Source organism: Erythrolamprus reginae, chromosome 2, assembly GCF_031021105.1.
Source record: "Erythrolamprus reginae isolate rEryReg1 chromosome 2, rEryReg1.hap1, whole genome shotgun sequence".
Lineage (NCBI taxonomy): Eukaryota > Metazoa > Chordata > Lepidosauria > Squamata > Dipsadidae > Erythrolamprus > Erythrolamprus reginae.
The window spans coordinates 46,259,421-46,273,074 of NC_091951.1; the positions used below are offsets into that span (position 1 = coordinate 46,259,421).

Below are 13,654 nucleotides of genomic sequence, written 5' to 3' on the forward strand. Positions count from 1 at the left end.
CTGCAGGGTCTCCAGACCCTTCCCCCACCCCATTTTTTCAAGAAAAAAAACCCCAGGTGAAAAATGGCCTGTTTTTTTGCAAAAACGGAGACATTTTTGCCATTCCCCAGCTCCCAGGAGCTCTCTGCTGGTGGCGGGCAGGGCTTTGGGATAGCAACCAGCAAGCTTGATAAGTCTGCGGAGGAGAAAGCCAACCTATCTGCTGCCACCAATTAACCAGCAACTCATTTCGGCATGCCTGCATGACGGACGGGGAAAAGGAAGAAGATGCAATGATCTGCCTAGGAGGGTTTGTGGGATGGAAACAGATACCTCCTGTTCTGTAACGCTCTATTATTATTTTTTAAAGTTTACAGTCGGATCTTTCCTCTTCTTCTTCTGCCTTGTTTGTACAGAGTTTGCCTCTTTTTGCTTTGTGCAAATAGCCGATCCCGTATCTACGTGGCAAGCAGGCCGAACCACCTTGCTTTACATTTGAACATGTTTTGGAACAGGCGAGATAAAGGCGTGGGGTTGGGAATCTACTCATAATGGGTTTTTTTATAGCGGTTTAATGAATGACCCTGCAAACCATTTGCTTTCTTTAAAAACAAAACAATCGGTTGATTAACTGGGATGGAGGAAGACAGAATAGGTATCATTGTGCAAAGACAGCTCCAACTCCGAATTGGATTCTTTAAAAAAAAAAAAGATAATTTTAAAATTCACTCCATAACCTGCAGCCAGCAGCAGTGGCAGTGACTCCTCGCAGGCTTCGAGCAGGAATGGGGGCGGCAACAGCTTCTCTGTAGCTTTCTCATGTTTTTGCAGCTGTGGTGGCAGCCAGCCGCCAAATTGCGTGAAAAGCGGCAGCTGCAGAATATGGAAAAGCCACCACTGCCGCCACTGCTGACCACTGCCCAACTCCCTCCCATGCAACATTCAGTGTATAAGACGCATCTAGTTTTTGATGTACTTTTTTGAGGTAATACACGGAAAAATACGGTAGTTTTTTTATTCTTAGCATCTATAGTTATATAATTATTTCATTTTAAGAATTGTGATACAGGGCATTTATTATTTATTATTATTATTTCACTTCCTAGAGCAGTGGTTCTCAACCTGGGGATGGGGACCCCTTTGGGGTCGAATGACCATTTCAGAGGGGTTGCCTAAATACCATGAAAAAGATACGTTTCCCATGGTGTTAGGAACTAAAACTTCTATTCAGACACCTTGGAGAATATTTTTACAATCCAGCCAATCAGGCATTTACAATGGGAGTGTCCCTCTGACCTTCCTGCCAATCAGCTTAAAGCTCTATTGGGAGAATTGGCTCTAGACTTCTGATTGGGTGTCACCACAACATAAGCAACTGTATTAAGGGGTCATGGCATTAGAAAGGTTGAGCACCACTGATCTAGAGTATTCTAGGTCTAGGACAGTAATGCCGAACCTTTTTTGGTTCGCATGCCAAAAGGGTGTGTGCAGGTGTGCTAGCATACTTGCACATGCCCACACCCCTTTCCACCCTCCCCACACATGCGCGCGCACCCACCCACGCTGCAGCCCCCCTACATGGGCATAAGCCTTACTGAAGCCTGGTATGTAAAAAAAAAAAGCCCAAACAGGCAAACCAGAAGTTTGGGAAAATGCACGGTTTACTGTTGTGCTCTTTTTTTGCACTCCGGGATTTCAGGAAGCTTCCCTGAACTTACTGGAGTGCAAAAAATAGCACAACAGCAAATCGGAAACACATTTTTCCAAACTTCTGGTTTGTCCATTGGACAATTTTTTGCCTCCGGGCTTCAGGAAACTTCCCTAAATTCTGCAGAGTGCAAAAAACAGCACAACAGGCAAACCAGAAGTCTGGTTTTCTGAACTTCTGGTTTGGCCAGTTTTTCACATGTCACACTCTTGTGCACATGAATTAGGGAGGTTGTGCACATGCGTGGGGGCAACACGGGGGTGCGCATGCACAGGGGGGGAGGGGAAGGGTGTGGGCATGTGCACGCTAGCAGATCCATACTTCCCCTTTTGGTACGCGGACCAAAAAAGGTTCGCCATCACTGCCTTATACTAACTTCCCTTCAATCCAATCATTTTTAAAGGCATGGATAATATAAGGAAAATAAATAGAATAGAAATTCAGAAATATTTAAATTAGCATGAAAATATTGCCCATCACTTTACCAAAAATGTTTAAAAAAACAAAACAAAACCAAAACCTGAAGTGCTATCTTCCAGGGTTATTGTTAGTGAAGATTATGTATTTGGTTTTACTAAAATACATTTTTATTCTCTTCTGTTGCCATGTTCTACTACTTGGCAGTAATTAGGAAAGATGAATACACATTTTCTAAAACTATTACCCTTTTAGATCTTGAGGTTTCTCAACAGTGACTTTGCTACAGGTTGCTTAGTTACAATTTGATCCTTTTAGTAACGATTCAAAAGTGCTGCATGAACACTGCTAAACCTACTACGATAACTGTTGATAGCATTCAAATAAGTGAGAGCTGTCTTCCCTCTGAATGTCAGCTTGCCAAATTACTATAGTCCTTAACCTTTCCAGCCTCCACCTGCTTCTCTTAGAAGATGCTGCCAAGTTTATTTCATGGTTCTTAGACACCTCTTGCTTAATCCCTTATGTTTTTTATGTGTTCTGCAGCATTGTAGGTTTTAATAATTCAAACGGTAATAATGGTGAATTGAAAAGGTAATAATGTGAAATCCGATAACATTCAGGACAATGTTTGTAAAGATCGGTATGAATGAAAAACATAATATTGGGTAGATCACAAATAAAAAGTGTACCAATTTAACATTAAACATTTATTTAAATACCACTTGTAGGAAGAAATAATATGTTAGGTAAACTGGGAAACAGAGAAAAAATATAGCAAGCAAGTCCAAGAATTGGATTTTTTGGGGGAAATCTTTGTTGCTAGTAGGGTAATGTAACAGTCTTGAAAACCAAAGAACTCCCCAAAAATTAAAGCAAAATTATTCTGAGTCTCTTATTCTAACTTTCTTACTTGAACTCAAGAACTCCACCATAGTTTTCTAATCCACAATATTGTAAAATGTTTGCACCACTACATAAAAACAATATTTGAGTAAGGCTGCTCATTTGAGATATTTTGATTAGTCATATTCTACCCTAATTTCCTGCATCCTACATTTCCATTTGACATTGAAAGATATTTCAGTTGTACTGAAATTCTGTCACCAGCAACAGAGTGGAACTGCGTTGATAGGAATGCTTATTATGGTTTTTATTCCCAGTTTAGACTTTTTTTAAATATGACACATTTCAGAGAATAGGGAATATTTAAACATGAGAATAATACATCTTAGGTTCAGAATAAAACCAAGTTGATTTTACCTGAGAAAATATGTTAATAAAAACCATCCACCAAGGTTTTTTTTAACCCATTTCCAGTGTATTTAAATTGGACAGAGCTCTCTATAAATCAACCTGGTATGTCCATTTTTAATGTCCTAAAATTTATGCTGACTTACTAGAAATGATCACCCCATTGCTGTATCAACTGGCTGCCTGTAGAAAATGAAACACTGGTATGTTTAACATCTGTCTGTCTGTCTGTCTGTCTGTCTGTCTGTCTGTCTGTCTGTCTGTCTGTCTGTCTCTCTCTCTATGAAATTTATTACCATCCATCTCATATCCATTTCATATTCAATAACTGGGCAGCAACAATCATAGAACGTACTGGATAAAATAATTAACAAATACAAATTTTAGCTTGTAAACGATAATGTGTATTACATATTTGATATGCAAATGATGCACAATGTCTTTTTAGAATAACTTTAAAAAATAAAATAAAATAATATCTGCTTTTGACAAATGTTCAGCGCTTACTACTATTGAGAGATTTTCCTCTTGAATTTTGAACTTACAATGTGATGACTCCTTCAAGTGTTCTCTTAAGGGAGTTATATGGATATATTTTTATTTTAACAAAGGTAGAGTAAATATCTGTTCATTTTTCTTGTGGATATATCTAAGCAATAAGCTTTTCAGTAATTCAAGCGGTAATATTTAGGTGAAAATAGGCTTTCCTGAAGCAATGTTTTATCTTAAATATATTCAGTGGAGATTTATACATCCCAAACCTCAGAGATTTAAACAGTAATTTATTTTGGTGTTTGTTTGTTTTTTAAAAAAAACTACCCAACAATTTCAGTTAATTAAATAATAACCCTTCCCTCATACTAAGGGAAACACTTTGTTGCAAGATAAGAGTAGGACATTGATATTCCTATAATCTTTAATATAGAGGTTGAATTTTTTCTCTTATTTTAAGGAATAGGATAAGTAGCTTTCTCTTGGCCTTTGATTTTATTAAAGTACAGTATTTTCAAAATCTTCAAAGAGAGTATCAGTTGAAGAAAGTAGTTTAAAAAAAACACCAATCAGCCCATTTTAAAGTCTGCATTTAGATTGATACTATCTGCTGCCGTAAAATTCTAATTCGCTACCCTTCAGACTATCATCATTCTTTTCTTATTTGACTTAAACCTTACGGAGAATTAAATGCATTCATATTCTTCTAAGCTGACTCTCATATGAGCAAGCCAACTCACTGAAGGATAACCCTGCTTATTAAAAGGTTACAAAGGAGATCCATGGAATGTTACCTTCCTCTAAGGCTAAAGGACATAAACCCCTAATGTTTGGCACAAATGATAAGATTTTATTCTGAAGCCATAGAAAAATATAAATGTCTTACAGATAAAACATATCAACAGGCACATTTTTATGTTTGATCCATTTCTGTAATGTATGCCATAATTTCCTTCCTCCAATTTTCTCTTAACTGATTTTTATATGTACTAACCAAGGATTGTAAAGTAGCAGATAAAGTAGATAGGTTTTATAGATCATATTTTACAGGGTGAGTTAACTAGGCTCCACAGGTTTTATGGATGTTATGTCTGCAATTTTCTTTATTATCTTAAGCCTAACTGTTTGTTTATCTAGATGTACATGGATATTTTGTTGTGATTATGTTTTGGGTTTTTTTGAATTGGTTGCTAACTGTAATAAAATTTATTTTCAGAGATCTAAATGCCACTGATGTGCAAATTTAAAGATTTTTGTAGACTGTTGTTTTGAAATTCTGTCTGTAAAAACAATCATAAATCCTGTTGCTTTCGTCCAAGCTTGCTGCTACGTGCATTTCTGAGAAGTAGCAAGTCTGGCTTTGATGCAGAATTTGATGCACCAAGATATAACTGTCCCAAAGGTGCTTTTTCCAAGAGGGAACTGGACTTTCTGATTCTTCTTTGAAGCATCCAGGAAGTTTCCAGTGAGCTTCTTCAGCTCTTCTTAAGTTTTGCTGTTGTGATATTTTTGAACTGATTAGGAAATTTGGGAAGTTCTGCCCCCAGAAAGCAGAATCAATGGACCATTAGGTCTTTTTCTCCTGCCATTTTTCTATATTTCTCTGCAGAGATTATCTTATAATGCCTTAATGTCTCTGGACTACTAAAATAGATTTGGAGTTAGATCTGAAGGAAAGAATCCCCATCTTTTTCTTTTGTGGAATTTGAATCATTTGGCGTGAACTTTTCCCTTTCCTTCCTTCAAGAGATGGTGCTGGCTGCCTTATCACAGTGTAATTGAACTTTCTCAGATTGCCACTTGTGTATAGGTGCTTCCTACTCATTTTGATCAACAATAAATCAAGTTTCATAGGCATGTCTCCAATGAATGTCAAAACCACTAGACTAAATGTGATATAGACAAAACTTACTGATCTTTTGGAGACCGTGCCTCTGTTTATCAGTTACCTAGCACTATCCTGAAACATTTTCAAAATATTTCAAAGCAGCAAAGCAAAGAATCTCAAAGTCGACCCTGAGAACAGTGGCTGCACAGATAGCATTGTAGCTTTTAAATTCTTTGGCTTAAAAAAAAAGGCAGACTTCTATATGTTCTTTGGCATTAGAAGACCCTAGGAGTAGAAGGGAGTATTCTCATTCTCTGATATAGGAAGGTAAATTCTATTTTTAGTTTGATTTATATATATTTTGCATTAATGAACAAGTGAGATGGCACCCCATTCAGAAATACAGTGATACCTCATCTTACAAATGCCTCGTCATACAAATTTTTCGAGATACAAACCTGGGGTTTAAGATTTTTTTGCCTCTTCTTACAAACTATTTTCACCTTACAAACCCACTGCCGCCACTGGGATGCCCCGCCTCCGGACTTCTGTTGCCAGCAAAGCACCCATTTTTGCGCTGCTGGGATTCCCCTGAGGCTCCCCTCCATGGGAAACTCCACCTCTGGACTTCCATGTTTTTGCGATGCTGCAGGGGAATCCCAGCAGTGCAAAAACGGGCACTTCGCTGGCAATGAAAGTCCAGAGGTGGGGTTTCCCAGCGAGGGGAGCCTCAGTGAAATCGCAGCATCACAAAAACACAGAGGTCCGGAGGTGGGGTTTTGAGGACTTCAGTGTTTTTGCGATGCTGCGATTTCACTGATGCTCCCTTTGCTGGGAAACCCCACCTCCGGACTTCCGTTGCCAGCGAAGCGCTCGTTTTTGCGATGCTAAGATTCCCCTGCAGCATCACAAAAACACAGAAGTCCAGAGGTGGGGTTTCCCATGGAGGGAACCTCAGGGATATCCCAGCAGTGCAAAAATGGGCGCTTCGGCTGGCAAAAGGGGTGAATTTTGGGCTTGCACGCATTAATCGCTTTTCCGTTGATTCCTATGGGAAACATTGTTTCATCTTACAAACTTTTCACCTTAAGAACCGCATCCCGGAACCAATTAAGTTTGGAAGACAAGGTATCACTGTACTCTTCTCTGTAGTTAAGAAAGCTCATCGCATAGACAAGAGTATTTGGAGGATAATAAATGAACAACTTATTCCACATAAGAAATGTTAATTGAAATACTTTTATCTTTTCAGGAACAATTTTCACAAGTTTTGGATGCCATGTTTGAAAGAAAAGTGCAACCTCAGGAACATGTAATTGACCAAGGAGATGATGGAGACAACTTTTATGTCATTGAAGAGTAAGGAGCCAAATGTTTGTGACATAAATATTAAATTAAATTATATTAACTACCATGTTTCCCCGAAAGTAAGACAGTGTCTTACTTTCTTTTTATCCCCAAAAGCCCCACTATGTCTTACTTTCGGGGTATGTCTTATATTGGAAAAAAATTGTCGAATTTTTTGTTTTAACCATAAAATTAACATTTAGACGCGGTGACGTATGGAGGGGGGGCAGCGTGGAAGTGGGCAGGAGGCGGCGCTCATTTGGATCAGACGGAGGCGGCAGACGCGGTGACGTATGGAGGGGGGCGGTGCAGAAGTGGGCAGGAGGCGGTGCGCAGCTAGATGAGAGGGAGGCGGCAATACCCCCGTGTTTCCCCGAAAGTAAGACATATGTCTTACTTTCGGGGTATGGCTTATATTAGCCGACCCCCCTGAAACCCCCGATATGTCTTACAATCGGGGGTGTCTTACTATCGGGGAAACAGGGTAGGAATGAGGAAGCTGAACTTTCTAACTTTCAGATAAAAAGGACAGGCTTTGGAGTGCATGCTATGATTGTAAGAAGATTTACTAAAGGAACACAATTTAAATTACCATTTTATACTGCAGAAATCAAGTGAAAATTATATATGAGAAGCCCATATTGATATATAGAAGTTATTGATAGATGTTAATGATTAAAAAAACCCTTTTGGTCTATTTCACAGATAGTCATATCATCTCTGTAAAGCAATATTTCAAGAAGAAAGATTTTTGTTTTGCAAGAATGTGCTTATTGGTTTTAAAGGTTAAAGGTAGCTTTGCTAGTTCATTCTCAAATATTACTGTGCTTATTGCTTTTCACAATGATTGCCTTATTAGGTTTTTGATGTACAGTATATGGTAAAATATATGTGTTTGTAGCTTTCTGTGAAACTGAAATGGTCATGAATGTGAATTTGAGAACTATGGTAGAAATTACTACAGCATTGTATATACAGTACAGTGAAATTTGGAACAATTCAACTTAACTGAGTTGTTGGACAGGTTATTAGGGTCCATGGCTCCTTTTACTGTGTGTGTGTGTGTGTGTGTGTGTGTGTGTGTGTGTGTGTGTGTGTAGGTCTTGGCATATTTGGGTCTTTTCCCATATAAGATTGATAGAATCTTGGCGACATTTTGATGAGGTTCCACACGTTATCTTCAGCTGGTGCTTTTGACTTCATGCTGGGGTGAACAACACGTGGTCTGAGCTGCTGTCCCTCTATAAATACTGGTGGGAGTGTGTGGAGTGCTGGCTCAGTTGGTGGGGTAATATCTTGAGTAGTTGCTGCAGTTGATGTTTGCAGATTAGTTGATGTTTGCAGATTTTTAAAAAGTCTGTGATCGTACACAGATTAAAAAGGCAAAAATTTTAGGATCTGGGCTGAATTTACAAGAATCCTGTTTATGTTATTCTGAACCATTGGGAATTCTTTCATCAAGTCTGGTATGCCTGTTTATGGAAATTATTCTATAGGAATTTGCTTCTTATTGTTTAAGCATACATTTAAGGCATATTCAACAAGAATCAGGTTATTTCCTTGTCTTGGGTTCATTCAGTAGTTTCTCATTTCTGATATTGTTGAGATTGTGTTTTACCCATAGAACTTTTATTATGAAAGAAAATTGAATTATCAGTTCCATATTTACATAGTTTGCTAATAGCTCTGATATACCAGTAATATGTAATGTTTTACTTACCTGTGTGATCTTCCACCAGCATAAGAATTAACATGTATTCATTTCTTTAGCCCCAAATCTATTTAGTCATAATAGCATACAAATAAAATTCTGTATGAAACGCTGTTACAAACAGGGTTATCCAAAAGCTACTCATTTATGATAAACCAGCTCTGGAAACTATCTAGGGATCACATAAAGAGGTTATATAAACAAAAGTTATTTCTTGACAGCCTCCAAAAATTGTTTCCTCATTCCACTTTTTAAAGCACAAGGAAAATGCTATTTTTTATTGTGATTGGTTTTAATCCTTTCTAGGAAATATATTTTAGAATACTATTGTCCTCGTGCTACCTTGGGAAATATAAATATAAAACTGTCAGATTGGAAAATGTGATCTGATATATCCCTAAAGGTGTACAAGCCAAGGAACCTTATGAAAACACAGGAAGAAATAATACCCAACTAGTGTTTCTTGAATAGTACCTCTGTCTTGAGAATTGTATATACAGTGGCGAGTTCTATAGACTGGTCCTCTTTTTTCCCCAGATAATTAGTGCTAGGTTTCTGAATGAAGATAGCTAGTCAGACAGATTAATCATTTGAGGGGAAAAATTAAGTTTTGCAGAATAATTTACAATGGGGAAAAAAGTATTTAGTCAGACACCAATTGTGCAAGTTCTCCCACTTAAAAAGATGAGAGAGGCCTGTAATTGACATCATACGTAGAGCACAACCATGAGAGACAACATGAGAAAACACATCCAGAAAATCACCTTGTCTGATTTTTAACGAATTTATTTCCAAATTATGGTGGAAAATAAGTATTTGTCACCTACAAACAAGCAAGATTTCTGGCTCTCACAGACCTGTAACTTCTTCTTTAAGAGGTTCCTCTGTCCTCCACTCATTACCTGTAGTAATGGCACCTGTTTGAATTTGTTATCAGTTTAAAAGGCACATGTCCAGAACCTCAAACCATCACACTCCAAACTCCACTATGGTGAAGACCAAAGAGCTGTCGAAGGACACCAGAAACAAAATTGTAGCCCTGCACCAGGCTGGAAAGACTAAATCTGCAATAGGCAAGCAGCTTGGTGTGAAGAAATCAACTCTGGGAGCAATAATTAGAAAATGGAAGACATACAAGACCACTGATAATCTTCCTTGATCTGAGACTACACGCAAGATCTCATCCCATGGGGTCAAAATGATCACAAGAACGGTGAGCAAAAATCCCAGACCCACACGGGGGAACCTAGTGAATTACCTGCAGAGAGCTGGGACCAACGTAACAAAGGCTACCATCAGTAACACACTATGCCACCAGGGACTCAAGATTCTGCAGTGCCAGACGTGTCCCCCTACTTAAGCCAGTACATGTCCGGGCCCGTCTGAAGTTTGCTAGAGAGCATTTGGATGATCCAGAAGAGTATTGGGAGAATGTCATATGGTCAGATGAAACCAAAGTAAAACTGTTTGGTAGAAATACAACTTATCGTGTTTGGAGGAGGAAGAATGCTGAGTTGCATCCAAAGAACACCATACCTACTATGAAGCATGGGGGTGACAACATCATGTTTTGGGGCGGTTTCTCTGCAAAGGGACCAGGACGACCGATCCGTGCACATGAAAGAATAAATGGGGCCATGTATTGTGAGATTTTGAGTGCAAACCACCTTCCATCAGCAAGGGCACTGAAGTCCGTGTTGCCCAGCGACAGCCCTAAAACATCACTGCTCTTAAGGAGATCTGCATGGAGGATTGGGCCAACATACCAGCAACAGTGTGTGCCAACCTTGTGAGGCCTATAGAAAATGTTTGACCTCTGTCATTGCCAACAAAGGATATATAACAAAGTATTGAGATGAACTTTTGTTATTGACCAAATACTTATTTTCCACCATAACTTTGAAATAAATCTGTTAAAAACCAGACAATGTGATTTTCTGGATGTGTTTTCTCATGTTGTCTCTCATGGTTGAGGTCTACCTATGATGTCAATTACAGGCCTTTCTCATCTTTTTAAGTGGGAGAACTTGCACAATTGGTGTCTGACTAAATACTCCCCCCCCCCACTGAATATAATAAAATACCTTTCTGTAAAAATAATTAAAATATGGGCAGGAGCAACAGGAAGAGAAAGAAGTGAAAAATATTATTTCACTATTCTCAGATCCCTCCCCCGCACCCAACAGTTTGATGTATCCGCCCCTATTGCAAACAATGGAAGGGAATTAACCCCAATTTAGTTGTATAGATTAGAAGCGTATTTGGTTGTTATTTCTGCAAGCCAAGAACGCCTCTTTTTCTCAGCTATGATTGCCCATAGTGATCACTACAGTGAAAAGATAGGAGCTGTGGACAGCCAATGTTTGGTAGCAAATAGGGATACTGTATATCCTGACAGGGCATGTACTGTTCCAACCAGTTAGAAATGTTTTATTACATTTTTACTTTAGAGAATAAACTACTTCTATTTTTATTCAATTGAGCTTTTATTAGCAGTTCTTTCCATTTGAACTAAGGCCCAGGGTTTTTATTTTCCCATCTTTCTAGGGGAATCATATGATAATTTTGTATCACAAGAAAACCAAACTCGCTGCATTTGAACTAATGCCCGGGGTTTTTATTTTCCCATCTTTCTAGGGGATCATATGATATTTTTGTATCACGAGAAAACCAAACTCGCTGTGTTGGTCGCTACGATAATCGTGGAAGTTTTGGGGAACTCGCCTTGATGTATAACACTCCTAGAGCTGCAACTATTGTTGCCACCACAGAAGGAGCACTTTGGGGACTGGTAAGTTTTATTTGCGGAAAATTTTCCAATATGTTTTGAATACATAAACACAGTTTCTATTATCATTTATGTCAGTATATATTGAAACATGCAGAGTTCTCTTAGCTTCCTGTCTTGTTACTACTGTCAGAGTTTTACTTGCTTTTAGCCAAACGTCACTGTTGTAGGGACTTGTAAAAAGCAAAAGGAAGGAAGATGAAGCAAAGATAGTAAAATAGAAAAAAGAAAGTTGCAGACATGCAGATGAAACCTGATTTCATCTGATTCATCTGAAAGAACTAGTATTAAATTGAAAAATAAATATATGAGAAGAGCCAATGCATCAAGAGGGAGAAGAAGACCAAATCATGGTTGGATGGCGCTGTAGAAACCCTCAAAAGTAAAGTGAGAAATGTAAAGCGGAAAGGAGGGATATTTGCAAGCAAGGATAGTTTGCAAGGATGGAGAGGTGTGAGGAATGGTAAATAGGTTTAGTTTGTACAGTGGTACATCATCTTACAAACGCCTCTTCTAACAAACTTTTCAAGATACGAACTTGGTGTTTAAGATTTTTTTGCCTCTTCTTCCGAACTATTTTCACCTTACGAACCCAAGCAGCTGCTGCTGGGATGAAGGGGTTTCTTTTTTTCCCCTTTTTTGAAGAAAGAAAAGGGAGGGGCTGCTTGGAGTAGGAAACATTTTGCAGAGAACAACGTGCTTGCAAAGGCACTGAAAGGGTGTCTTTTTAAGAAAGAAAAGGGAGGAGGGAGGGGCAGCTTGGAGGAGGAAGTTTTTTTTGCAGAGAACAACGTGCTTGCAAAGGCACTGAAAGGGTGTCTTTTTAAGAAAGAAAAGGGAGGAGGGGGGGCAGCTTGGGGGAGGAAATTTTTTTGCAGAGAACAACGTGCTTGCAAAGGCACTGAAAGGGTGTCTTTTTAAGAAAGAAAAGGGAGGAGGGGGGCAGCTTAGGGGAGGAAAAATTTTGCAGAGAACAATGTGCTTGCAAAGGAACTGAAAGGGTGTCTTTTGAAGAAAGAAAAGGGAGGAGGGAGGGCAGCTTGGGGGAGGAAAAATTTTGCAGAGAACAACGTGCTTGCAAAGGCACTGAAACGGTGTCTTTTGAAGAAAGAAAAGGGAGGGGTGCCCCCCTTGCCTTTCTTCCTTCCCACTCACCCTTTAGCCTAGCCTTGCTTCTTCCATCTGCCCCCTTTCGCTGCTTGTCCCTGCCCTCTGTTCACCTCCCTTCTAAAGTTTGGGATTTTCCTGAAGAATTTGCACGCATTATTTGCTTTTACATTGATTTCTATGGGAAACATTGTTTCATCTTATGAACTTTTCACCTTACGAACCTCCTCCTGGAACCAATTAAGTTCGTATGATGAGATACCACTGTATTTTGTTTTATTTTCCTTAACTCAACATTTTTAACTTTTTTAGTTCAGTGTTTCTTACTCCATTTCTGCAATTTGCATAACATTGCTTGGCTCAGAAGGGAATTGATATGTTATGAGCACAGGAAGGATAAGGCAATTTGCATGGATTATCTAGCAAGCAATTCCTACAGCAGTTTTGGAGAGCCAGTGAAAAACAAAACAGAACAAAAACCATATGAGCTGAGATGTTGGATAAGGAGCCATTAAAACTATAGCACACATCCTACTATACTGCATCGTCTATGAAGACTCACAGAGTCAATTCATAAAACCTAACCTAATAAAATATCTGGGAAATGCTGATTTTTTAATATGCAATTATTATTATTATTATCATCATCAGATTGGTATGAAGTAGTTTCTCTGAATGTGGCCAAATTCTGCTTTGTCGCATGTAAAATTAGTTCTAAGAAAGTAGAACCTGAATCCACCTACACCTTGCTCAGCATCTGAATCATTGCATCATGGGAATGATGATAATCTCTCTTAACTGGTCAGAGTAAAATAAAATATTTTTAATTTTGTTTTACATTGTAAATGGAAGATACTAGCGAAAGGTAATGATCAGAATGTTGGAATAGGGTCAGACCGCCACTAGCTATGGTACTTATCACTGTAGATGATCTTTGGCTAGTCACTTGTATTTCAAGGTAACCTACATAGATCAGAGGTGGTTGTAGCAATGAGTGAGAGTAGAAATTAATATATACATTCC

General features: G+C 38.6%; 1 protein-coding gene across 1 annotated transcript in view; it reads left to right on the forward strand.

Annotated features, from left to right (window-relative positions):
• PRKAR2A (protein kinase cAMP-dependent type II regulatory subunit alpha) overlaps positions 1-13,654 on the forward strand; it is an 83,614-nt gene that overhangs the window by 55,211 nt on the left and 14,749 nt on the right. The window contains exons 5-6 of the mRNA XM_070738096.1: positions 6,931-7,037; positions 11,374-11,527. Of these exons, the coding sequence (XP_070594197.1) occupies positions 6,931-7,037; positions 11,374-11,527 (261 nt within the window). The remainder of the gene's footprint in view (positions 1-6,930; positions 7,038-11,373; positions 11,528-13,654) is intronic.